The following is a 25697-nucleotide window of genomic DNA, read 5'->3' as shown; positions in this document are numbered from 1 at the left end:
CGCAGGCTCAGTAGTTGTGGTGGACGGGCTTAGTAGCTCTGTGGCATTTGGGATCTTCCCGGACCGGGGCTCGAACCCATGTCCCCTGCATTGGCAGGCGGATTCTTTTTTTTTTTTTTTTTTTTTTTTTTTTTTTTTTTCGGTATGCGGGCCTCTCACTGTTGTGGCCTCTCCTGTTGCGGAGCACAGGCTCCGGACGCGCAAGCTCAGCGGCCATGGCTCACAGGCCCAGCCGCTCTGGGGCACAAACTCATGTCCCCTGCATCGGCAGGCGGACTCTCAACCACTGCGCCACCAGGGAAGCCCTGCAGGCAGATTCTTAACCACTGCACCACCGGGGGAGTCCCACCCACAGTGGGTTTGATTAGAACTTTCTGCCATGATGGCAGTGTTCTGTATCTCTGCAGCCCAATAGGGTAGCCACCAACCACATGCAGCTACTGACCATGAAGTAATTACAGTTGATTTACATCTAAATGGAAATTGCCACAGATGGCTGGTGGCTAGTGGCTATAGTATTGGATAGTGCCAGTGTAGGGCAGAGCATAAGGGCGTTTATTGTAATATTCTTGTCACCTTTCTGTAGCTTGGAACATTGTTCAAATAAATCCATTTTAAAAAAGAGATCTATTTTAAAGCTTCAAGAGGAGTACAGTAAGACAAAGACCAGACACAGATGCTTTGGCATAATCATAAGGTAGCTTTATTAAATTCCTTTACTTTCTAAAAAAACGATTACAAAAAAGAATACTTCATTTAAGTGTAATACTGTCTTTATGGACGTACCGTGGTTGGAAAGTGAAGTTAAAGGTCATGAATACATGTGAGAAGAGAGTGGGATCAGAGGCAGGACCCCCTGTAGCCTACCATGCCAAGTCCAGTGGGTAAGCTGGGGAGAAGGAAACACAGGGATAACTATGGACTTATAGGGGGTGTCAATGAACTGCTTCTAAAAGCTTAAAATAAACACACCCACCGGCTCCAGGGCCAGACACACAGGCACACAAGTCTTGTACCGCTTCTCAAAGCTGCCCAAAGCTGTGGCCTTCGTCAGTGGTCATCCCCAGTCAGCTTGGGTTTCTTTCGTTTCCTCGCCATTTACACACACACACACACACACACACACACACACACACACACACACACACACACACACACACACACACACACACACACACACACACACACACACACACACACACACACACACACACACACACACACACACACACACACACACGTCTCTCTCCTTTGACCATTTAAGCTCTCTTGTCTTAGGTACCATCCCTTCCATCAAAACCAAAGCAAGCCAGACTCCATCAAGCCAGGAAACCTACTTTTCTAGGAGAGAAGCCAGCACTTGGCTTTATTGAATGAACGTGTAAGTGCCGAGGGCTTGCTCTGTCCTGCTGGGGTTTTGGCTTCCACTCCAGCAGCTAAGCTGAGAACTGGACAAGAGAGGGCAGGACACCTAAGAACTAGGGATCTTACTCCCTGGTCACAAGGCACTTTTCGACGCTCGGAACCTGTCCCCCTTCCCCCCTCCCTTTTTTTTTCTTTTTTTTTGGTCACAAAAGGAAGGAACAGGAAAGAAAACTTTGTTGAGATTCTGGGGACAAAATAGGCCATGCAGGAAACTACGTGTGTTGGGAGAGCCCCGTTTCCAGCAGGCTCCGTTCCAGGCAGCTCTGGAAAGCCTGTATGTTGTTTAAAAAAAAAAAAAAAACCCAGCTGGCCCTTGTTTGGTTTTCGGCAAAGCCCTGTCTCTTTAAGTTTGCACTGGGAGCCCTTGGGGGCAGCCAACTTTTAATCGAGCACACATGGAGTTTTTGGAACTGGTCCTATGCTTTGCCAACAGTCTCATGCCCTGTTTTTTTTCCTTTGAGGAGAGAAATTCTGGAGTCTGGGGAGAAAAAGGATGGCCCTGCTACTGGCGTTCTAAGCCTAGGGATGCAGGGACCACTCTGGGGACTGGATTCATTTCCTGCGTCTCCACATCTAAAGGATTTTCTAGGAAAATGAGTATTTGCCAGGGCCCCCATGTGGGGAGGGGACGGATTTCTGGGTAATCTCTCGATATGAACTACTTGCACACCTTGGCTGCTGGGTCCTGAGTCCCCCACCTGAATGAGGGCGTGGGAGACGCTGGCAGCGGCAACATGAAGGCAGAAGAAACGACTAAACTTCCTGCCCCGGGTGACAAAGACAGGGTCTGCTTTGTGAAGAAACCAGAAGAAAATTCCACCAAGAAAGCCGTCTGGGGAGGGCGAAGTGGACAAAATGCTATTATATACCAAACAATTAAATGTAGGGGAGCGAGCGGGGGAGGGGGCGCATTAGGCCACTCCAGACGTGATCCGTGCGTAATCACATTGAGGATTAAAATGAAAATACGCGATTCCAGTGACTTTCAAATTTTCCCCCCTTCCCCGAACATGATTCAGAAATACAATATTTCTCCCTCTCACCCTCCTCCATCCTTAATTGCCAGTTGATTGTTCTCAGCGTTCTTCGCAAACCCACGCCCCAGCATCAGCCACTGGCGCCAATTTATATAAGAATTTAGCTTCGGTCTGCGCTGCGGCTGCTTTGAACCGGGGTACTGGGAAAAACCTGCTTTCGGCTGAAGTCTCAGAGCTGTTGGGGGCTCCCTGGGGAAGCAGAAGAAAACCCCACTTGCATTTGAGACTTGGGCCTTGGTGGGTAGAGTGGGGGCCGGCCAGGGAGGGGATGAGGGACCAGGGATGGTTCGCTCTGGGGCTGCCTGGCCCCCGGGAGAGGCGCCTCGGGCCCCTCTCACGGCTACTCTTCTGCGGAGGATGACGCAGGACTCTCCTCATCCGACATCGGGGCAAACTGAAACGAGAGGCAGAATTCCTTTAGTTTGGCATCCTTTCCTGTGCTATGAGGCGCCGACTTTGTTGGCTGGCCCCGTGCCTGCAGTGAGTGAACACAAGAGGCCTTGGTTTCTTGGCCTCAAGGAGGTGACGCTGGGGAGATGCTTCAGAGCAGCACACAGATGAATGCAGTGGAGGGTTTTTCCTGAGGGATAAAGGGTGGAAGGCAATGACAGTGGAGAGTGGGCGGTTGGGGAGGGTGACGTCTGAGCTGAAGGATGTTAGGGGTCCAGCCAAGGGGCAGGGCGTTCCAGGCAGAGGAAACAGCAAGTGCAAAAGCCCTGAGGCAGGAGCAGCGATCAGGCCAGTGTGGCTGGATCAGAGTGAGCGAGGGGGAGAGGAAAGAGAGTGGGGGGAGGTGAGGGGTGTTGAGCAGGGCTTGGTGGGCTCTGGAGATGACTTTTGTTTTTTTCTCTAAGTGGGGTGGGAGCCACAGAGGGCTGTGAACAGAGGAGGGATGTAGCCCGACTCAGGTGCTCACAGTAGCGTTTGGCCGCTGTGGGGAGAACAGAGTGGAGGGGACAGTGAGGGTGGGAGCCAGGGAAGCAGAGCGGAGGCAGCGGCAATGGTCCAGGGGGACAATGATGGAGGAGTGGGATTCATCCCTCAGGAGCCCTGGGAAGCAGGACCACATATCAGACAGCAGGACAGCACCCAGCCCCATCACCCCCCATTTTCCAGCTGAGGACATGGAGGCCCACAGCTGATCCCAAGGGGATCCCCTAAGCACCACAACTGAGGCTCAGGTGTCCTAACACCCTACGGAGTGAAGACGGAAAGACTCGGAGCCTCAGGAAGAAGCTGGAAACCAGTCAGGAGCTAAATGGCTTAGGTCTCAGCAACCTTTTCTCTCCTAGACCATTTGGGGAATTGCTGTGGTTGACGCCCACCACGCCACCCTTGAACCTGGCCCCAGATGTGCCTGGGGAGGCCAGGGCAGGTACAAGGTAGGGGTGAAGAGGAGAGGGCAGAGAGGCTCCTGCCCGTGGTCTGGATTCAGACCCCAAGGTCTCTCCGCCCCTTCCTGTCTGTGAGACTTTGGGCCAGGAATGTAACCGTTCAAAGCGTCAGCCTCCCCACCTGAAAAATGGTAATAGTAACAGTACTTTATGCAACTGAATTGGGTTATTGTGGAAGGTTCCAGAAATCATGCTTGGGAGGCACGCCAAAGTCCTCTGTGTGGTAATTAAGAGCATGATTTGGAACTAGACAGATCCGGGTTCGAGTACCGTGATGCCAACCATAACCATGCAGTCTCAGCTCTCGTGCCTTATTTCCTCACGGGGGCACCGTGAAGGTTCAACAAGCAGCTGACCATGCAGCCCTTGGGATGGTCCCCATACACCAGCCCTTCCCAGAGCCCCGCACCCCCTGCCCTGCCCAGGCCGAGACTCACCGAGCACTTGATGTTCATGCGAGAGTACAGCATGGATGCAATTTCACTGTGTCCTGCATCCAAGGCCACCATCAAAGCCGTGCTCCCGTCCTGCAAAGCATCAGTTGCTATGCTGACACCCTGCACCATGTTCCCGCCCTCCCCGGAGCGCGCCTGGGTGGGGACTCACGCGGTCGGTGATAGAGATGTCGCAGCTGGGCACAGCCAGCAGCAGCGCCGTGATCTCCTTGTGGCCGTGCTCGCAGGCACACATGAGGGCTGTGGAGCCGTCATCATCTTGGACGTTGATGTCCGCCTCGCAGGCAAGCAGGGCTTTGACCACGTCCACCCGCCCGTGGCTGACCGCCAGCATCAGGGCTGTCTGCCCCGCCTGGGTAGGGCAAGGAACAGCTTATGGATCATGCAGGCTCCAGAGCGTGACACCCCTGCTCCGGAACCATCCATGGTTCCTGAGTACTCTGACACTAACCGCACCTCCACTCACGGGCCTCCTTCTGTATCTCAAATAATCCTTCCTACCACTGGGCCTTTGCACTTGCTGATCCGTCTTCCTCCTGCTGGCTCCTCCCTCAGGTCTCAGCTTAAATGTCTCCTCCTCGGGGAGATGCTCTGTGCCTCCCCATCGCTATGCCCACTTAAGTCAGATTCCTAACTCACAGGTGCAAACATAAGTAAAATGTGTTGAGCTGAGAGTTGTACACTTTTCTGTCTGCCAGTTAAACTTCACTGTAAAAAAAAAAATCAACATCCATCAGTGGATGAATGGATAAAGAAATTTATATATCCATACTTCAGAACATTATTCATCCTTAAAAAGAAATGAAGCCCTGAGGCATACTGCAACTTGGATGAACCTTGAAAATATGCTCCATGATAGGAGCCAGACACCAAAGGACACAATACTACATGATTCCATTTATATAAAATATCCAGAACAGGCAAATCCATAGAGACAGAGAGCAGACTGGAGGGGGCCAGGGGCTGGGGAAGTGAGGATGGGAGTGACAGCTGTGGGTGCCGGGTCTCCTATCAGGGTGTAAAGATGTTCTGGAGGTAGACAGAGATGGGGGTTGCACAGCAGTATGGATCGATTTGTTCACTTTAAAAGGGCTAATCTTATGTGCACGTCACCTCAACTTTTAAAAAGTAAACCACCTGGGCATACATCTGGAAGGATGAAAACTCGAATTCAAAAAGATACATGCACCCCAATGCTCATAGCAGCAATTTTACAATAGGCAAGACTTGGAAGCAACCTAAGTGTCCATCGACAGATGAATGGATAAAGATGTGGTACATATACACACAATGGAGTATTACTCAGCCATAAAGAAGAATGAAGTAATGCCATTTGCAGTAACATGGATGGACCTAGAGATTACCATACTAAGCGAAGTAAGTCAGAGAAAGACAAATATTATCATATGATACCACTTATATGTGGAATCTAAAAAAATGATACAAATGAACTTATTTACAAAACAGAAACAGACTCACAGACATAGAAAACAAATTTATGGTTACCAAAGGGGAAAGGTGGGGGGAGGGATAAATTAGGAGCTTGGGATTAACAGATACAAACTACTATATGTAAAACGGATAAACAACAAGGTCCTACTGTATGGCACAGGGAACTATATTCAATAGCTGGCAATAACCTATAATGGAAAAGAATCTGAAAAAGAACATATATGTAAAACTGAATCACTTTGCTGTACACCAGAAACTAACACAATGCTGTAAATCAACTATACTTCAATTAAAAAAAAAAGTAAACCACCAAGAAAAAAATTTTAATTAAAAAAAAATCAGTAAAAAAGCAAGGAGGGTCTGCCTGTTATGCACCATGGCAGCACCTCCCCCTTTTCCTTCACTGCGGTAAGGCTGCTGCTAGTCTCTCCCCTCCTTGCTGTCCCCATGGGGTCCTGGCTGCCCTGCTCTTCTGCCCAGACACCCATCCATGCCCCAGTCACCTCCACAGTCCCCAGCTTCTGCTCCCCAACATACAGCCGAAGGGAGATTCCAAACCAGAAAGCAGCCCTCGCCCCTGCCCTGGTGGCTTCCCACAGCCCTGAGTCCAAACCCCCGCTAAGCCTCCAATGCTCAGGCTCCTGGAGCTCCTGGCTGGCTAGTGAGCTTTGGGAGGGTGGGAACTGTGCCTGCTTGTCAAACATTTAAGTCCCCAGCGTCCGGTTGCTGGTCAATGAATTACCAAGGAGGATGTGGGATGGCGTCGGCTTAAGAAAAGCTGAGGACCCCCATGTCTTGCCACACCCCCATTTCCACCATGAGGTCCTGTATCAGAGGCACCCTGGCAGGCAGGTCATTAAGAATGGGACTCTCGGGGGCTTCCCTGGTGGCGCAGCAGTTGAGAATCCTCCTGCCAATGCAGGAGACACGGGTTCAATCCCTGGTCCGGGAGGACCCGCATGCCGCGGAGCAACTAAGCCCGTGTGCCACAATTACTGAGCCTGTGCTCTGGAGCCAGCAAGCCACAACTACTGAGCCAGTGAGCCACAACTACTGAGCCCGCATGACACAACTACTGAAGCCCACATGCCTAGAGCCCGTGCTCTGCAACAAGAGAAGCCACCACAATGAGAAGCCCACTCACCGCAACGAAGACCCAATGCAGCCAAAAATAAATAAATAAAATTAATTAATTAAAAAAAAAAAAAGAATGGGGCTCTTGGGACTTCCCTGGACGTCCAGTGGTTAAGACTCCGTGCTTCCACTGCAGGGGGCGCAGGTTAGATCCCTGGTTGGGGAACTAAGATCCCACATGCCATGTGACACAGCCAAAAAAAAAAGAATGGGGAGCTAGACCCCCAGGTTCAAGTCCCCCCTCCTCTAGTTTGACCTTGAGGAAATGAATACATCTCTGAGCCTTGGTTCTTTTGCCTGTGGAGTGGGGATTCTCCCCTTGGGCTTGGGTATGGCCAGGACTTAATAAATGGGAAGAGTTATCCCGGTCTGCAGCGCCGAGGGCCCGTACCTGGCTGGCTTTGGCATTGACATCTCCGAGCCGGAAGAGCTGCAAGACAGTCTCGATGTCATGCTGGGTCTTCAGGGTGGCCAGGGCGGTGAGCATGATGGGGCTGTAGCCGGCACGGTTCTGCTTGTCCACCTGGCAGACACCTGAGGGAGGGGACCAGAAGGACAACAGGCCTCAGACACCCCTGATGCTGGCCAGGTCTGCCTTAAGGCTGGGGGGGGGGCAGTCCCCGAGGACCAGGCCATGTCTCTGCCATCAGACTGGAAGCCTTGTTCACGACCATAATGAGTACTGGGTATCATGCCTCCTCCAGCAGTCTAGGCCTGGCCTAATTACTCCTTTTTCTTGGACTGAGAACCCCATTCTGGCCTAGGGTCTCCATCTCTATTATGGGAGGGGCTCCTAAAGGTGTAGACTGTGCCTCCTCCATCAGACTGGGGCCCCCTGGATACTGGCACCCACATTTAGGGCTGAAGGGAGAAGCTGTGCCTCCCCCATTGATCTGGAAGAGTCCCTAGTCAGTCGCCTCCATGAGACTGTGGGCTCTGCCTCCTGCATCAGAGTGACTAGGGGGCTATGTCTTCCCCATTACACTAGGGGAAAGCAAATTTCTTTCTTTTCTTTTTTTTTTTTTTTCGATATGGGGGCCTCTCACTGTTGCGGCCTCTCCCGTTGCGGAGCACAGGCTCCGGACGTGCAGGCTCAGCGGCCATGGCTCACAGGCCCAGCCGCTGCGCGGCATGTGGGATCTTCCCGGACCGGGGCACGAACCCATGTCCCCTGCATCAGCAGGCGGACTCTCAACCACTGGGCCACCAGGGAAACCTGAAAGCAAATTTCTTCATGTCGAATTGAGGACCACATCTGCTCTCCAAGCCCCAGGCTAGAGGCCACATCCATGTCCTTCCCTCAGACTAGGGTTCCAGAGGTATCACCTTCATTATACAGGGGTCATTGGTTGGGGTGGGGAGGGACGGGCCACATATTTTCCATAAGACCATGTCTGCCTTTTCCAGTACACCGGGGCCACAGGTGGGGCCTGTATCCCCCTCACCTCAGACTGGGAGGGCGGCGTCTCCCCCATCAGACGGGGAGGGCAGCATCTCCTCCATCAGACTATGAGGGTGGCCTCCCCCACAGACCAGGAGGGCAGTGTCTCCACCGGCCCCACCCCGCTGGGCTCACCGCTGTCGAGCAGCTGCCGCACCACGGGGAAGTTGGCGTGGGACACGGAGTAGTGCAGCGCGGTGTTGCCGTTGCTGTCGGCGATGTTGACCACGTAGTCCAGCAGCCGTGCCGACATGGCCCGGAAGGTGACCAGGTGGCGCCGCACAAGCTCTGGGTGGGCGTCGCTGCGGCAGGCCAGGCGCAGCCACTCCTGCAGCACCGTGGTGTAGGCCACTTTCTGGATGCAGATCGGGAAGGAAAGGGGTGTGAGGGCCACGGAAGCCCACCCCATCCCAGACGAAGCCCCCCAGAACCCGAGCCTTGAGGGGAAGCATGGGTGCCCCACCCCAGTGAGCCCCCCTGGAGGAAAATGTAGTGTCCCCTGCCCTGGACAAGAACCCTTAAGGGAAGTGTAGACACTGCAGTACCAGGTACGCCCCCAGAAGAAGATGTGAGCATCTCCACCCTGGATGTGACCTTCAAAGGCAAGTGTAGACACCCATCAAGGGAAATATGGCAGCCCCTTCCCTCAAGCCCCCGAAGGAACAGGAACCAAGGCTGGGTTTGCCAGCGGGCAATCATCCTCGGCCCCTCCCTGCTTCCCTGGAGCCTCTCCAAAGACCAAGACTCAATCCTCGGAGCCCCCCACAAGCTCCCAGCTAGGATCCTGGGGTCCCCATGATCCAAAGTACAAGGAGAAGCCAGGGTGAGGGTGGAAGGGACAAAGCCCCCCCCCCCCCCGCTTTCAGGCCCAGGGCCCCACTGTACCAGCTCCCGCTCGGTGAGGGCATTGGGGTTCTCCAGGTACTTCTCCAGGGCCAGGCAGGCTGAGATGAGGTCGGGGCTGAGCTCCATCCTGCCGGGGGCAGACAAACGGGGAGTTGATCTTGAGAGCACCCACCTCAGCCTCCTGGGTGCCCCCTACTCCCCACATCCAGCTGGGGTGCTCAGATAGGCCCTCAACACTCTCCACCAAGGCACTCACCCAGTCCTGCCAGGGCTCACCTGAGTGTTAGAATCTCAGACCCCCTTCCCTGGGGACATAATTTTACACAGCACCCCAAGGGGCAGACATGGGGAGCACACAGACCCCAGGAGAAAGTGGACACGTGGGCCAAAATTTATTCCAAGTGGCCAGTGGCAGATGGAAAATCTTTCTCTGAGGACAGATTTTTTTTTATCAGGGAAAAAAAAGAGACATACACAGGATGGACAGGTGTGGCAAATGTCCCAAAGAAGGTGGGTGGCTTAAGGACAAACTTGGTCTGCCCTTTAAACCCAAACCTGAACACCCTAAATTGCCCCCATCAAAGCCTCCGGACCTTCAGATGCCCAGAAGGAGAAAGTGCTTGTTCACTAATTCAGACTAAGGTGGGCATGACTGATGGGAGGTTCCCTCAGAGGGTTTGAATGGGGGGATCTGAGGCAGAGGTCACCCCAGGCCCTGCCTAAATCCCTCCCACACAGAAAACTGACCGGATCTCCTCTTCTGCACTTGATCCCGATGCCCCCTCAGCTGTGGGCGCCTGCTGAGACTCCTGGGACAGCTGGCACTCCTCCCGGCTGATCTTGGCCTTTGCCGTCTCCTTGGGCCTGAGCTGGGGGGCTTCAACCACACTCGGAACCCTCTCCTCCGGCTCTGGGGCCTCGTTCTCTGTACTCTCATTGTCCGAGAAGTTCTCTGCTGTGCTGGAATCCTCGGATGAGGACTCATACCTGGGGAGACACTGCAGGTTGTGGGGAGGGGCACTTGACCTCTCTGGGCCTCAGTTTCCCCATCTGTTAAATGGGGGGTAATGGCAGTATCTAGCTCACAGGGCTCCAGGGATGCATCTATGGCACCTGGCACACAGTAAGTGATCAACAAACACTGGCCGTGATTGTGATCATGCTTGGGGGGGCCAGGGAGAGACATTGCTTTTCCCTTCCACCCTTTGGTACTTCTTACACTTTGTTCCTTACACAGGTGTTATACTGATTCAGACCCTTGCCCCACTGCAAATAGGACCCTCATGCTTCTTGCTACCCCCAAACACATCTAAACTTCTGGGCCTGGCATTCAAGGCCCCCAACTGGCCCGGTTCCCCAGGCCTCCCTTTTTTTTTTTTTTTTTTTTTTTTTTTTGCGATACGCGGGCCTCTCACTGTTGTGGCCTCTCCCGTTGCGGAGCACAGGCTCCAGCCGCGCAGGCTCAGCAGCCATTGCTCACGGGCCCAGCCGCTCCACGGCATGTGGGATCCTCCCGGACCGGGGCACGAACCTGTGTCCCCTGCATTGGCAGGCGGACTCTCAACCACTGCGCCACCAGGGAAGCCCCAGGTCTCCCATTTTTCACATCACTGCTTCCTCCCACCCCTGAGTCTTTATCCAGGCTCTGCCCTCCATCAGGAGACCCCCACCCCTCCCACTCTGCACATCGCAAGCTTCTGCCTGTCCTGCAGCATATGTGCTCCCCTCCGTCAGTTATTTCCCTGGGCCCCCCACTGCCTGAGCATCCCCCATCATTGCTCCAATCGTGTTGGGATCGCCTATTAGGGCCCAAGATTGCAGTGGACCAGGAGCTCCATCAGGGCAGGGAGCCGAGTCCGGCACCTCCCGAGGGGTAGTGTGGTGCAGTGGTTGCAGCACAGGCTCTGGAGCCAGCCCACGGGGCCTTGTTGTGCCTCTGTTTCCTCGTCTGTCTACTGTACTTTGGTTAAATGAATGAACCATAAAGTGAGGGGCTCAGACCAGGTTCTCTCACCTGCCATTGACCCCCACGAACTGGAGGCTCCCCCGGTGGGTCTCGGGGTCTGCGGGCTCCTCTTTCCACTTCATGATGGATGGCACACCTGCCTGGGGCCCTCCTGGTGGGGGAGCGTGGTGTCGTGAGGGTCTCCCAAAGCCAGACCCCATGCCGGGCCTCTGGCACCTGACCCTCTCGGTGGCCACCCCCATTTACCTGCACCCCCGGCCTCCTCTGACTCCGACTCCTGTGGGGCTGCTTGCCTGGTAGGCTCCCTGTTGGTGGCGTCGTGGGCAGGCACCAGGCCTGTGTTCTTCTCTGGCTGCGTGAGGGAGTCCCCCTCAGACTCCGGGGGTGACAAGGATGACTCTGCAGGAGCCTGTGGGAGACCTGAAGGGGCAGGAAAAGAGGCGCTTACTGTGGATAACAATAGCAAAACAAGAACAGTAACAATAGCTACCTCCTGGCGGGGGTGGGGGGGTCACATACCCCAGGCCAGGTGCTCCAAGGGCTAATTCTTGAATTATTTCATCAAATCTTCCCAGCCCATGCAGAAGTTGGATTATTTACCAATGAGGAAATTGAGGCGTACAGATTGCCTGAGGTCACCCAGCAAACAAGTGGCAGAATCTATTCCAACCCTGGTTTGTTGCCTGCCTCGCAGCTGGTCAGGATCAGGGAAGACTACGAGACCCCATAATCCTGGCTTGTGACCCCCTCTGACTTCATACTGAATATTGTCTGGAAACTATAGCCAAGCATAGTGGTCATGGTCGGAACTCATATCTCCCACAAAAGAGCTGTGTGACCTCAGGCAAGTCACATAACCTCTCTGTGCCTAGGACAAACACCATTTCCTACATCATGGCATTGTGCAGACTAAAGACAGTAATGTGAGGGAGACAGCTTAGAACAACACCTGCCCATCAAGAGCACTTGAAGAGCGTTTGTTAATTCAAGAGAATTGTAAACTATATTTTGATCAGATTTAACATTATACTTTTTTTTTTTAACAGAAGTAGGGTTGTGCTGTAGATAACATTTTGTTTTTCACTTCCTTCTCTTTACTTAACATAAAGCAGGGGAATTCCCTGGTGGCGCAGTGGTTAAGAATCCACCTGCCAGTGCAGGGGACACGGGTTCGAGCCCTGGTCCGGGAAGATCCCACATGCCACGGAGCAACTAAGCCCATGCGCCACAACTACTGAGCCTGCGCTCTAGAGCCCGTGAGCCACAACTACTGAGCCCACGCGCCTAGAGCCCATGCTCCACAACAAGAGAAGCCACTGCAATGAGAAGCCAGCGCAATTCAACGAAGACCCAACGTAACCAAAAAATAAATAAGTAAATAAATTAAAAACAAGAAATTAAGCAGGTGTTCCTTTTAATAATCACGAAAAAGAAACAATAAGGGCTATTAGAAAATGAAAACTAAAACCCCACCCAGGTGGAGTTTCAGTTTGGGCCAATGAAAAAGTTCTGGGAATGGAGGGTGGGGACAGTTGCACAACAATGTGAATGTGCTTAATGCCACTGAGCTGGACACTCAAACATGGCAAAAATGATACCTTTTATGTTACGTGTATTTTATCATCATTAGAAAAAAACCCGCCCAGTTTGGTCTGAGAACAAAGGTGACATTATAGGACCTGGGCCCCGAGGGTGCCCACTGCACAAACGGGAGTGGCCTCGGCAGACAGCTCCAGCCCCGGATCACCAGCCTGGAGCTAGAAACAAAAGTCCAGTTGCCACTTGGAGTGGCTGCCCGGGTCTCGGAACCCACTCAGGTTCCCCCACCAACCCCCGGCCTGGCCAGGCCACGTGTGGCTTCTGTGTCACCACTTCCCTAGGATGTCCCCTTCCTGCCAACTGGCCAGGGGCTCTGCAGACCAATTCATTTTAATTCCCTTTAACGGTTAACTTTTTTTGACATCCACAGTAACTACTTCCTCAAGTCCATGGGCGACACTCAACTTGAGCTGAGAACGGGGAGTAAACACTCAGCAGAAGTAAGGCACACAGAACGGATAAGACATTGGCCATAAATGCTTCCGACAGCGCCCCAGCCCAGTCGGGCCAGGCGGATTCCTGAGCAGGGAGCTCCAACTCCCATGGGGAACCAAGAGCAAACACCGGGTTTTTACATGAATCTCCAGATTTTTTTTTAAACCTTGTCAATAAATTCACATCAAACAAACAAACAAAAGTACTATGTGCGTGGAACGTATCAGAAGGCAGATGGGCCACCTCACAGTCTCACTGTTGCCCGAACTGAGGCCTCCTGATGTAAACACCTGGGAGGTTTGTTACTCAGCAAATCAGACTATGCTCAGTGAAAGAAGCCAGTCACAGAAGGACAAATACTGCATGATTCCACTTATATGAGGTTCCTAGAGGAGTTAAATCCATAGAGACAGAAAATAGGATGGTGGGTGCCAGGGGCTGGGGAGTGAGTGTGTAATGGGGCAGAGATTCAATTTGGGAAGATGGAAAAGTTCTGGACACAGATGGTGGGGATGGTTGGACAGCAGTGTGAATGTGCTTATTGCCACTGAACTGGACACTTAAAAATGGTTAAGAGAGTAAGTTTTATGTTACACGTATTTTACCGCAATTTTTTTAAATGTGAAAAAAAAAAAAAAAGTGAAGTGGTGCAGCTGTATGGCCCGTTCTGCCCAGAGGGAAAAGCATGGCTCCTTCCAGGTTGAGAAGTTCAAGGTCAGACACTGCAACACTAAAATAACAATAACAAAACTGATAAAAGTTATTATTGTTATTCTACTGGGAGATGGAGCAAACTGTTACCAAAATTTATAAGGAAGAACAAAAGTCCATGGCCAGCTAATTTTACAAAAATGGGCGGGGATGGGGAAGCTGGCTTAGGAGAGAGTACCACATATTCCCAAAGTCACAATAATCAAATCAGCAGGGCATGGTTGCAAGAAGAAATGGGCCAAAGGAAAGGAGTTCCAGCACAGACCCTCTCTGAAAGAACTTGGGGTAAAGCAGAGGGCTTTCCGCAAATCAGTGGTCAAGGGTGAGCTCTGTGGGGTGGTGTAGGGAAAGCAGCTTACTCTGCCCAAGAAAAATCAGGCTGGATCCCTACCTCACACCTTATGCAAAAAATAAACTCCGAAGGACTAATATGAAGGCACAATGACAAAGCTACAGGAAGAAAATGTGGCAGAATATCAGTGGCCTCAAGAAGGGGAAAGATCCCTTTAAAAAGCCCTCTGAGCACTGATCATATATGAAAAGTATGAGGTGATCTTACTTAAATGTGGAATAAAAAAAACAAAAACAACAAAAAAAACTCATAGATACAGAGAACAGATTGATGGTTGCCAGAAGCAGGGGATGGGTGGGATGGGTAAAGGTGGTCCAGAGGTACAAACCTCCAGGTATAAGATACAGGCATACCTTCTTTTAGTGAGCTTCACTTTATTGTGCTTCGAAGATACTGCACTTTTTTTTACAAATTGAAGGTTTGTGGCAACCCTGCATCAAGCAAGCCTATTGGCACAATTTTTCCAACAGCATTTGCTCCCTTTGTATCTTTGTGTCACATTTTGTTAATTCTCACAATATTTCAAGCTTTTTCATCATTATTATATTTGTTATGGTGACCTGTGGTCAGTGATCTATGATGTGACTATTGCAAAAATGTTATGACTCGCTGAAGGCTCAGATGATGGTTAGCGTTTTTTAGCAATAAAGTATTTTTTAATTAAGGTATGTACATTATTTTTTTAGACCTAATTCTATGGCACACTTAATAGACTACACTACAGTGTAAACATAACTTTCATATGCACTCGGAAACCAAAAAATTGTGTGACTCGCTTTACTGCAGGGGGTCTAGAACCGAACCCGCAATCTCTCTGATGTGTATTTGAAAGTTGCTAAGAGAGATCTTAAAAGTTCTCATCACAAGAAAAGAACCCTGTAACTCTGTGAGGTGATGCATGTTAATTAAACCTGTTGTGGTAATCATTTTGCAGTATATACATATATCCAATCATTAAACTGATATAATGTTATATGTCAATTATATCTCAGTAAAGCAGAAAATATCAAAAATTAAAAAAGAAAAATACGATGGGTTTAACTACATCAACATGAAGATTTCTATTTGGTTTAAAAAAAAAAACTCTTAGACAAAGTTAATCTACAGAAGAATACAGGCTGTGGGAAGATAGTCATAATGCCAAAAACAGGCAAGGAATTACTTTCTAGAATAGGAGTCAACAAAATTTTTCTGTAAAGGGCCAGATAGTAAATATTTTTGGCTATGCGGGCCATAAGGTCTGCTGCAAATAGTACAAAAGCAGCCCTAAACAGTACATAAATGAATGGGCGTGGCTGTGTTCTAATAAATTAGAATTTCATATAATTTTGCTCATATCACACAATGTTATTCTTTTCACATTGTTCAACCATTTAAAAACATAAAAACCATTCTTAGCTCATGGGCTATATAAAAACAGGCAGTGGGCTGGATTTGGCCCTGCAGGCTGTAGTTTGCCAACCTCTATTCTGAAATATGCCACGAACATCTCAAACTTGCCCAAAGAAAAATGGACAAAGGCTAAAACTAAGCAACTCACCAAGGATTCTTGTTAAACTTATATGGTGATGTTCAACCTCACCAGAAATCAAAGGAATGCAAATTAAAACGAGATATGAAACAAACACAACATTGTAAAACAACTATATCCCAATTAAAAAAAAAATACAAAAACGAAAAAACCCCAAGCAGATACCACCTTGCACCAGTGTCAAATGGGCAAAAAATTAGAAAGATAGGTAAAACTGCATGTTAGTGCAGATGTAGGGAAGTGGGCACTTCAGGCCCAAGCATGGCTGGTGGGAACGTGGACAGGGAGACCTTTTCCGAAGAGGATAAGACAAAATCTGGAGTGAAGTTGTACATTCCCTGTGACCCAGCAAGCCCACCAGAGGGGGACATGTGAGGATGGCGCCATACTGTTCAAAGCAGCCAGGAGCTGGAAGTAACCCGGGGGCCCACCAAGGGGCGGATCAGATAAGAAAGTGTAGCACATACCTAGGGCAGAAATCTACGCAGTCATTAAAAGTGACAAACCAGATTTATAAACATCAGGGTGGAGAGTTCCAAAATAGTGTGTAGAGAGGAAAAAATAAGAAACAGAATGAGATTTTTTTTTCCCTAAAGCACAATACCATTTTAGGAAATTAAACAAGCATAGGCCATATTTTTCAAGAACACTCAAATATCTAAGCTTCTGGAAGATGGGTTGCAAGGAAAGATATCACAGTGGGGTGGAGGTGTATGACTGAGGAGCGGTTGCTGAATCACGGCCCATGGACACAGTTTTTACATTTTTAAATGTTTGGGAAAAAATCAAAAGAAGGATTCTCTTTGGGACACATGAAAATGATAGGAAATTGAAATTTCAGTGTCCCCACAGTAAGTTTTATTGGTACACAGCCATGCTCTTTCATTTATGCATTGGCTAAACCTGCTTAAGTGCTACAAAGGCAGAACTGAGAAGCCAAACTCATCAAAATGTATACATTAAAAATGTGGGGCTTCCCTGGTGGCGCAGTGGTTGAGAGTCTGCCTGCCAATGCAGGGGACACGGGTTTGTGCCCCGGTCTGGGAAGATCCCACATGCCGTGGAGTGGCTGGGCCCGTGAGCCATGGCCGCTGAGCCTGTGTGTCCAGAGCCTGTGCTCTGCAACGGGAGAGGCCACAACAGTGAGAGGGCCGCGTACCGCAAAAAAAAAAAAAAAAAAAAATTTAAATCACTTGGCCAACCTGTACACGGAGGGTGTGTGTGTGTGTGTGTGTGTGTGTGTGTGTGTGTGTGTAAAAAGCAATTTGGTAACAGACATCATGGTCCTTTAAAAATGCTCTTCCAGGGACTTCCGCAGTCCAGAGGGCCCAAGTTCGATCCCTGTTCCAGGAACTCCTGGAAGCCACTTGGCGAGTGGCTTCCAAAAAAAAAAAGGGGGTGGTGTGAAGGGTTCCCATAGAAGGACATTTGCATAGCATCTTTGACAGTAAAGAGTCACCGGCTGTTAAAAAATAAGTAGCATGTCCCAAGAATTTTTTTTAGCCGCGCCTTGCAGCTTTCGGGATCTTAGTTCCCTGATCAGGGATTGAACCCACACCCTTGGCAGTGAAAACATAGAGTCCCAACCACTGGACAGCCAGGGAATTCCCCCAAGAATTTTTAACAATGTGATGAAATGGCCCTGGGATAACGTTAAATTAAAGAAATCAGAGAGTTTAAATCCTGGCTTTGAAAACTGTGGGCAAATTCCTTTACCTCCCAGTGCCTCAGTTTCCTCATCTGTAAAATGGAGATAAAACACTACCCACCTCATAGCGGTGCAGGGGGTGTAAATGAATTAAAATACAAAAAGGGCATCAAATGATGCCCTGGCCCATTGTAAGGGCTGCCTAAATGCTTTTAAATATAAAATAAAGCAACACAACAAATTCCATCAGCTATATGTTGCCAGACTTGAAAAATACATATTATTTTCTGCATTAAAAAAAATCAGAAGGGGGCTTCCCTGGTGGCTCAGTGGTTGAGAATCTGCCTGCCAATGCAGGGGACACGGGTTCGAGCCCTGGTCTGGGAAGATCCCACATGCTGCGGAGCAACTAGGCCCGTGAGCCACAACTACTGAGCCTGCGCGTCTGGAGCTTCTGCTCCACAAGAGAGGCCGCGACAGTGAGAGGCCCGCGCGCCATGATGAAGAGTGGCCCCCGCTCGCCGCAACTAGAGAAAGCCCTCGCACAGAAACGAAGACCCAACACAGCCAAAAATAAATAAATAAATAAATAAATAAAAATTAAAAAAAAAAAATCAGAAGGAAAGCAGAAGTGTTGACAGAAGCTGTGTCTGGGTGGTGGTGGGTTTATGGGGCTTATATTTTGTGTTCTAGATTCGTCTGTACTTTCCAAACCTTCCACAAACAATATGAATTGCTTTCATAGGACTGTGTTTCAAACAAGAGCACAGGAAATTTCAAAGCCCTGGAGAGATCTCACGGATGCACGTGCCTGGCTACCCCTTCTCCCACTAATCTCTCTGTGGTGCCTTTGAAAGGTGAGGGGTGAATGAGACTTTATGGGGTCTCCAGGCCTCTGCCTGCCCCACCCACCTTTGCCAGCCTGAGGGGAAGGCCGCCTCTCACCTTCCCTGCCCTTGGCTGCAGCAAGCAAATTCTAGATGTCAGAGAGGCTGGGCTCCCTCCTGCCTCCTCCTCCAGGGAGTCCTCCCTGGCCTACCCATTGAGCTGACCGACCTAAAAGAACACATGGTCCAAACACTCATCAAGGACTTCCCTGGCGGTCCAGTGGTTAAGACGCCATGCTTCCACTGCAGGGGGCGTGAGTTTGATACCTGGTTGGGGAACTAAGATCCCCGCATGCCTTGTGGTGTGGCCAAAAAATAGAAAAACAAATACACAAACAGAAACCACTTGTCAAGCAGCCACCCGGCTGCTTCTTTCCTTTCACATCTTGGTTCAAAGAGCAACCTACCAGCGCCTGGTACCATACTGAACACTCACACCAACTGATGCATTTAAGATCACACTGATCTGGTGACATCAGGTTGTCAGGACCCCCAATTTGCAAATGTGGCACAGAGAGGTTAAACAGCTTGCTCAAGGGCACAAAGCTAAGGAGCAGGGAAACCAGAATTTGAACACAGGCCGCCACCCCATCCAACCACCACCCACCCCATGCCCATTTTATTTACTCCAAACGTGTTCTCTGAAATTATTTTTCTTCACATGTTTTTGGTGGTCTCTTATTTGTTTATTGCAGGGGCTTTTGTCTGTCTTGTTCACTGCTGTGTCCCCCGTGCCTGGAAGAGTCTGGCTCATAGCAGGCACTCAATAAATGTCTGCCGGATGAGAAGGTATCAAAATGAATTAGCACACACCAGTTCCACCCAAGCAAGGCAGAGATTAGGGCTGATTACAGCAAGAAGGAGTTAAGTGAGACACAAAGTAGAACTTTCTCAGGGGTGGCAGATTGCACAGGGTGGGGACATTGCTAGGTCTGTGTGTTCTGCAGGCAGAAGGCCCCATGGCTGCCCTGAAAGGCATGTCTGGAATGGAGGTTGCCTCTCAAGAGATCCTGAGGCTGGGCAGGGCGGGGCCTCTGGCTGGGGGCCAGGGTCGCAGGGCTGGGTGTTTGGGATAGACACAGAACAGAAGGGTGGAGTCCAGAGCTGTCCAGGAACAACATGGGGACGCAAGAAAACACAGCTGGGTCCCTGCCCCCCAGCTTGTGTCCTCTGGTCCCTCCATGGGCTCTGGCCACCTGACATTCAAGGCTGGGATGGGAATATGGGCCCCACTGCTGTAGGTTCAGAATGGCCTGGGCTTAGATCCTGGCTGTGTGACACGGGGCAAGTGAAGCTTCTCCCCAGGCCTCAGTTTCCCCAGCTATAATAAGAATTGACCTGAAAATCATTAGTAGATGGAGCAACAAGCACTGGCTAAGCACTTACTATATGCACTAATTCACAAGAGTCTTAGAGGTGGGGGTCATTATTATGCCACTTCACAGATAAGGAAGCTGAGGCCCAGGGAGGTGAAGCTTCTCATTCAGGGTCACACAGTAAGAAGTGAAATTTGAACCCAGGTTGCCTGGCTGCACAGCCCACTGTCTTAACCTCCTCTGTAGGTGAAACACTTATCAGAGCCCTCAGCACCAGACTGGTATTCGATAAAGAACAGCTGTTATTATGATGAATCATTCTGGCAGCTCCTCCCAGGGGCCTCAGGACGGCGGTGGTGGGACAGCTGCCATTCTGCACATCCCACATCCCCTTTCCTGGAATGAGGACTCAGCAGTTCCTCCAGGGAGCAGCCCCTTCCTCCCTCAGGACTTGGGTGGGGCTCCTCTACCCCCAGGATCTGGGCCTGGGCAGTGAGATACACAGTGATTAGCTCAGTGATGGGCATATGACCCAAGCCAGCCAAGGAGGGCCACCCCTGGGATTTTTCTTGGTGCTATCTGGATTGAGGGGCTCCCTTTCCACTGAGCTGCAAGGACAGATGCCCAGAGTGGTGGGGCTACCTTTGTCTGCCTGAGAGAGAAGGCTCCAGGGTGCACAGAGGAAGAGAAGGAGGGAGTTAGAGATTCCTGAGGATATTTGAGTACCTGGATCCAGCTATGCCTGAAGCCGTCCCTAAGTTACATGAACAACACATTTCCTTTTCATAGTCTGAGATTGGTTTCTGCCAATCAGGGATGATTTTTTGCCCAGCAGCCAACAGCCTTGAGGACCCTCCCCCATATACCTCCTGTTTTCCAGACATTTACAATGCGCTAGACATGAGCACACACGCTTAACAGACACCCAATTTCTTCTCATGGTCCCTAGAGGTACTGAGTCAGCAGCATAAGTGTCCCCTTTTCACAGACGAAGAGACCGAGGCTCTGAGAGCTGGCAGAAGGACAGGGCTGGGGCTGGACCCCGGCATTCAGGGGAAGAAGGAGGGACCCTCCACCACCTGCCCCAGCCCACTAAGGCTCACCTGCTGCCCCATCGCAGCTGCGCTCTGTGATGCTGATCTTCTTTACCAGGTGGACGTTGCTGGTGGATGCAGGGGGTGTTGGGAACACTGTCTCTACCACCTCGTGGCTGCGGAACACAGGAGGGCTCTCGGCCCCGCCGGTTGTCGCCAGGGCCCGCAGCCCTGCCCCGTAGGGCTCCAGACTCTGGGCCCGCTGTGCAGGGGCCCCTGCAGCTGTGCTGGCCGCCACCTCTACCTCCCTTGGCCCCTCCACCACCCGGACAGTGTCCACACGGACTGGGCTGTCTGGTGGTGGCCAGGCCTGGGGCTGGAGGTCGGCCTGCCGGGCCTGAGCTGCCTGCAGCTCCTGGAGCGCCTTCTTGAGCTGGGTCTCCAGCACGGCGACCTTCGCAGCAAGGGCTGCCTCCCCGTCGGGCATGCCCAAGTCCCGCTCTCGGACCCAGGTGCCCACGCTCCGGGTCTCGAGCACCACCGGGTCCTCATGGGGCTCGGGGAGGTCTAGGCAGAGCTCGCTGCGCCCCCGGGCTCCCACCGGGTGGCCTAGGAATTTCTGGCTTTTGAGCTGTACCGTGAGCTGCCGCTTCTCCTCCTGCAGCACCGACAGCTTCACCTGGAGCACGGGAATCAGTTTCACCTGCTCCTCCAGCTGCCGCAGCTTCCGCAGGGCCCCCGCCATCTGCTCGCGCACGTGGGCCAGGTGCCCAGCACTGGGCGGCACCGGCGTGGACAGTCCCGATCCCCGCGGCGTCGGGGGTGGCAGCCCCACGCCCACCAGTGAGCTTGTCGAGCCAGCCACGCTGGGGGTCAGGGAGCCCAGGCCGGTGGGGGCGGCCGCCTGGTCCTCGAGGCGGCGACGGGCGTCCAGCAGCGTGCGCTCCACGCGCGGGTTGAAGCCGGCGCGGGTCTCCAGGGCGCCATACTGCGGGTAGAAGCCTCGGCCGCAGTAGGAGTAGGCCGAGTGGCGGCTGTCCCCGCTGGCATTGGAGCACAGGGACTCGGTGGACGTCCACCAGGAGCTAGGGCCGCGGGGCAGGGAGCCGAGGCGGGGCCGGCGCTGCACCGCCACCCGCCGCAGCGTGTGGCCCTTCTCGATGTCGTCCACGTACTTGAGAAAGTCCAGGTCCAGGCGGTAGCCGTAGGGCGTCTCCACGGAGTAGGGCAGGTCGGGCTCCTTGGAGGGGAAGGTGGGCGGGGAGGCTGGGCCGGGGGTCCCTGGGGTGGGAGGAAAGGCCAGCGCCTCTGAACACTGCGGTCCCCTCCTCGGGGCAAATTGATGCCCCTGGGGGGGTCAAGGCTTATCTGCCCAAAGGATGGGAGCCCACCGGGTGCTCAACTGCTCAGCTGTGTCTGCGGTCTCCGAGCCTCCCCCGGCCAGGGCAAGGCCCTGTCACCCCCTCAGACCCTCTCAGGGAAGGGCTGTGCCTCCAACCTCCCAACCAAGACAGGACCCTGTCTCCCCACTCAGACTCTCCAGAGGAGAACCAAGTTGTCCCTCTTCAGGCCCTCAGGGCAGGGCTTCGTCCTACCCTCAGCCTCCTCAGTAGGGCCCTCTCCCCTCCCCCAGGCCGTGTCTCCCCTCCCCCACCTCCAACCCCAGGGCAGGGCCCTCTTCCCCGTGAGACTCCTGACCTGGGAAGGGGGCTGGCACGTGCAGGACTTGGGCCATCCTCCTGCCTGCAGACGCTCCTCAAGGGTCACTTGGGGGACTGTGAGTCAGACCACCTGCAGCACGGGCTGAGGCTTACCTGGGGAGAGGGTGTGACGAAGCCCCCCCCCCCCCGAGTTGGGAATCTGCAGGGGGAGGGGAGGAGATGTGGCCACCTCTCCCCTCTGCCCCCTCCACCCCCCCTCCAAGTTTCCCCTTCCCCTGGGCGTGGGACCCTCTCATAGGTGCACACCCAGCCTGGCTGTGGAAAGGGGTGGGGTGCCCCCAGAGCCTGGAACAAAGAAACCAAAACTCACAGTCTGCCCGCACATCTGTCCGGCCCCTGGACAGGCTCCAGCTGTTCCCACAGCCCCGCCTCCACAAGGCTCCCGGGCCGAGGAGGAGCCTAAGCCTGACAGGCCCCACCTTTCCTGAGCCCCCTCCCCTTAGCCCAGGCAAGAGCTGGCTGCTGGGACAGATGGGGGCTTAGGTGGACCGAGGGCTGGGGCACTCGTGGGGAGACAGCCTTCCTGCTAGGATCGGAGGAGACAGAGACACAGGGGCACAAAGAGAAATAGAGATCAGGGTAAGGGACCCCAAAACAGAGCTGGGTCAGGCCAGGCGGTGCGGGTGGGGGGCGGTAGGGAAAGTTGGGGGGAGGCAGCGAGGAGCAAAGCCTTTTCCCTTTATGGAAACAATTTTCTCTAAAAATAAACAGTTTCGCTGCCGGGCTACACGAGAACTTCCTGCCCCCCCCACCGCCCCCACCCCCGACCAAGGACGCGTCCGGCTCAGGGCTGGGGGGGGCGCGAGGGGGGGGCGCGGCGGGGATAGAAGGCCGGGTGGAGGCCCAAGAAGTCATGGGGGTGGGGAGAGGAAGTAAGAGGGGGTGCCTGGAGGCTTCAAAGGGGAGGGACAAGCAGGGCCTCTCACTAACCTACTCCCCCCAGCCCTGGAGGCCGGCCAGGGCACTTTTGTCCCCAACACTCCACCTGAGTTTGGCCAGTTCTTTCTGCTGTCTGACCCCTAGCCACCCTGCTGCAGAGGTCCCGGCCCATCCCACCACCAGAGAGGACCCTTTGCAAGCTGCAGGTGCTGGGGCAGTGGGTACCTGGGAGGATGGGCCAGGTGGGGCACCTGCTGGGCATGAAGGCGGGGCCGGGGCTCCAGGGGCAGCCAAGCTTCTCCTGTCTCACACCCTCCTTGCTTAGCGTCTTGCTTCGTCTCTCCACGTCTCTCTGTGTCTCTCCACGTCTCTGTCTCTCTGTGTCTCTCTTCACTTTTCTCTCCCTGTCTCTCCACGTCTCTGTCCTCACTTCTCTGTCTTTCAATGCCTGGAACACACAGTCACCCAATTGCAGGAAATTTGGTTTCCCAGCTGCCTGGAGGGCCATCCCATGCACAACAGGGAGGTGATCAAAAATATTTTCTGCAGGGACTTCCCTGGCGGTCCAGTGGCTAGGACTCTGCACTTCCAATGCAGGGGGCGCAGGTTCAATCTCTGGGGAACTAAGATCCCGCATGATGCGTGGCGCGGCTGATAAAATAAAAGTTAATTTAAAAAAAGTTTCTGGGGACCTGAGATAGACTGGAGGCAGGGACCAGGAACGGTCCCCGGTGTGGAACCCTGGAGGTGGAGGGTGTGAGGCGAATAACAGTAATAACTATAATCATCATCCCGGCAACTCATTTGATCATCATGACAACCCTACCAGGTGGGTAGTTATCAACCTGTTTTACAGATGCGGTGTTTGGGGACACAGAAATACACAGTGACTTGCCCAGGGTCACTGAAGGGGGAATTAGCTGGGTCTGGATTTGAATCCTAAGCCTGGTAGATTCCCCCACTGCCAGCCAAGCCACCCTTAACCCCCTTGCCACATTCCTCTGCCCATTTCCCAGGCAGAGAGACTGAGGTCTGAGAGTCTCCAGCCATCTGACCGTCTTCCACGTGGGCCGGTGACTGACTCAAGGTGGAGAAAGCAGATTGTGGGGGAAAGTGTAATGGTGGTGGGTGTCTGTGGCTGAGACTCCTCTCCCTCTATAGGACCCCTGGAGAAAAGGGAGGACACGGGATAGGACAGAGACACATGGAGAGAAAGGGACAGGACACTCTAAGAGGGGACAGGTGGGAGGCTCAGGGAAGGGGCGGGGGGTCCCGGGCAGGCCTGGATGTCCGGCGGGGTCTCCCTAAAGCCCCCCTCCCAGACCAGCCTGGACGTCTCTGGGGTCTTCCCGCTCCTCTCCCCGCCTCAAAGACGGGGGCGAGGAGGACCCCGCCCCGTACAGGGTAGGGGCGGGGCCTGCGGGGTCCCCAGCTAATGGCAAACAGCTGCTGCTCCCCACGCCGGCCCAGCCGCCAGGCCGAGGCCCAGCCCGGCCGGACGCCCGGACGCCTTCCCGCCGCTTGGGCCTGGCTCCGGCCCGGCCGCGGAGGAGGGCGAGGGAGGACCGGGTGGGGGGGTTGGGGAGGCGGGACAGAGGTAGAAAGGAGGATGGAGACAGGGGAGAGGGGCAGAGGGGAGGCAGTGATGGGGCAAAGGGGCAGGGAGGTACGGATGGAGGATGGGGTTGGGGGAGACACGCAGGGACAGACAGGGTCAAAGATGAGGACGGGGCAGAGGCGCGGGACCAAGACACTCAAAGTCCGGAAAGTTTGGGCATAGATGATGGAGTTGGAGGCAGCAGCTGGTAGAGACCGGCGAGATCGCGCCCCGGGGTTAGGGGTGGGGTGGGTGGGGTGGGGACCACGCTCGAACCCCGAACCGGACTCGAACCCTGACCCAGCCCGGGTCCTACTCGCCTCGCGCGCTCCGGCCGCCGCTGTCCCAGCGTCCCGCCGCCCGTGCGTCCTCAGCGCGCCGCCGCCCGAGCGCCCGGCCCTCGGCGGTAGCTCCGCCCCGCCCCGCCCCCAGGGCTGGCCCCGCCCCTCTAGTCGCCAGCGGCCCGGCCACTGTGGAGGGGGATGGGGGGGGGACAAGATCGCACCTGGACGGGCAGGTGTGTGTGCGCGCGTGGGGTATCCGGCCTCGCCCTCTCTTCCCGTCCTCTGGGCAAGGTCCCACCACCGCTATCCTCCCCTCCGACAGCTGCCGCTGGGCCGCTGCGGGGGGCGGGAGAGGGCGGGGCTGGCCGGGGTCCAACTCCTGGAGGGAGGGAGGTGGTGGTGGCGGCGGCTGCGGGAGGTCACCCCTCCCCCCGCCGGCTCAGGGCTGGAAGCCGCCCAGCACAGGCCTGGTACACGGTGGCGTGACCACCGCGGGGCGGGAAGGGAGGGCTGGGTCAGCGCGAGGCTGCACAGACCGTAGCTAAGGCCTGGG

At 53.5% G+C, this 25697-nt stretch overlaps 1 protein-coding gene across 6 annotated transcripts; it reads right to left on the bottom strand.

The window, feature by feature from the left end:
- Positions 1-680: 680 nt before the first annotated feature.
- On the bottom strand, positions 681-25463 carry KANK2 (KN motif and ankyrin repeat domains 2). 6 transcript variants are annotated; one of them, XM_060094104.1, is made up of 13 exons: positions 25366-25463; positions 23489-23711; positions 22362-22523; positions 20733-21944; positions 11397-11570; positions 11199-11301; positions 9932-10171; positions 9224-9311; positions 8474-8693; positions 7289-7431; positions 4463-4663; positions 4294-4383; positions 681-2856 (listed from the first exon to the last, which is right to left on the bottom strand). In XM_060094104.1, the coding sequence occupies exons 3-13, from the start codon at positions 22396-22398 to the stop codon at positions 2803-2805; spliced, it is 2562 nt and encodes an 853-aa protein (XP_059950087.1). In that variant the 5' UTR covers positions 22399-22523; positions 23489-23711; positions 25366-25463; the 3' UTR covers positions 681-2802. The 6 variants fall into 6 exon arrangements, with proteins under 6 accessions (XP_059950087.1, XP_059950086.1, XP_059950084.1 ...); XM_060094103.1 differs by having other exon boundaries at positions 22362-22477; XM_060094101.1 differs by having other exon boundaries at positions 22362-22454.
- Positions 25464-25697: the final 234 nt, after the last annotated feature.

Source organism: Mesoplodon densirostris, chromosome 3 (assembly GCF_025265405.1).
Source record: "Mesoplodon densirostris isolate mMesDen1 chromosome 3, mMesDen1 primary haplotype, whole genome shotgun sequence".
Classification (NCBI taxonomy): Eukaryota; Metazoa; Chordata; class Mammalia; order Artiodactyla; family Ziphiidae; genus Mesoplodon; species Mesoplodon densirostris.
Note: the sequence above shows the minus strand (reverse complement) of the source record. Positions and strands in the feature narration are given on the sequence as shown.

Coding starts and splice junctions, on each gene's coding strand:
- KANK2 (XM_060094104.1), bottom strand. CDS start 22,398: ATGGCCCAAGTCCTGCACGTGCCAGCCCCCTTCCCAG. Junction 8,694..9,223: donor CCCTCACCGAGCGGGAGCTG/GTACAGTGGGGC, acceptor ATCTGCATCCAG/AAAGTGGCCTACACCACGGT. Junction 4,384..4,462: donor ACATCTCTATCACCGACCGC/GTGAGTCCCCAC, acceptor GATGCTTTGCAG/GACGGGAGCACGGCTTTGAT.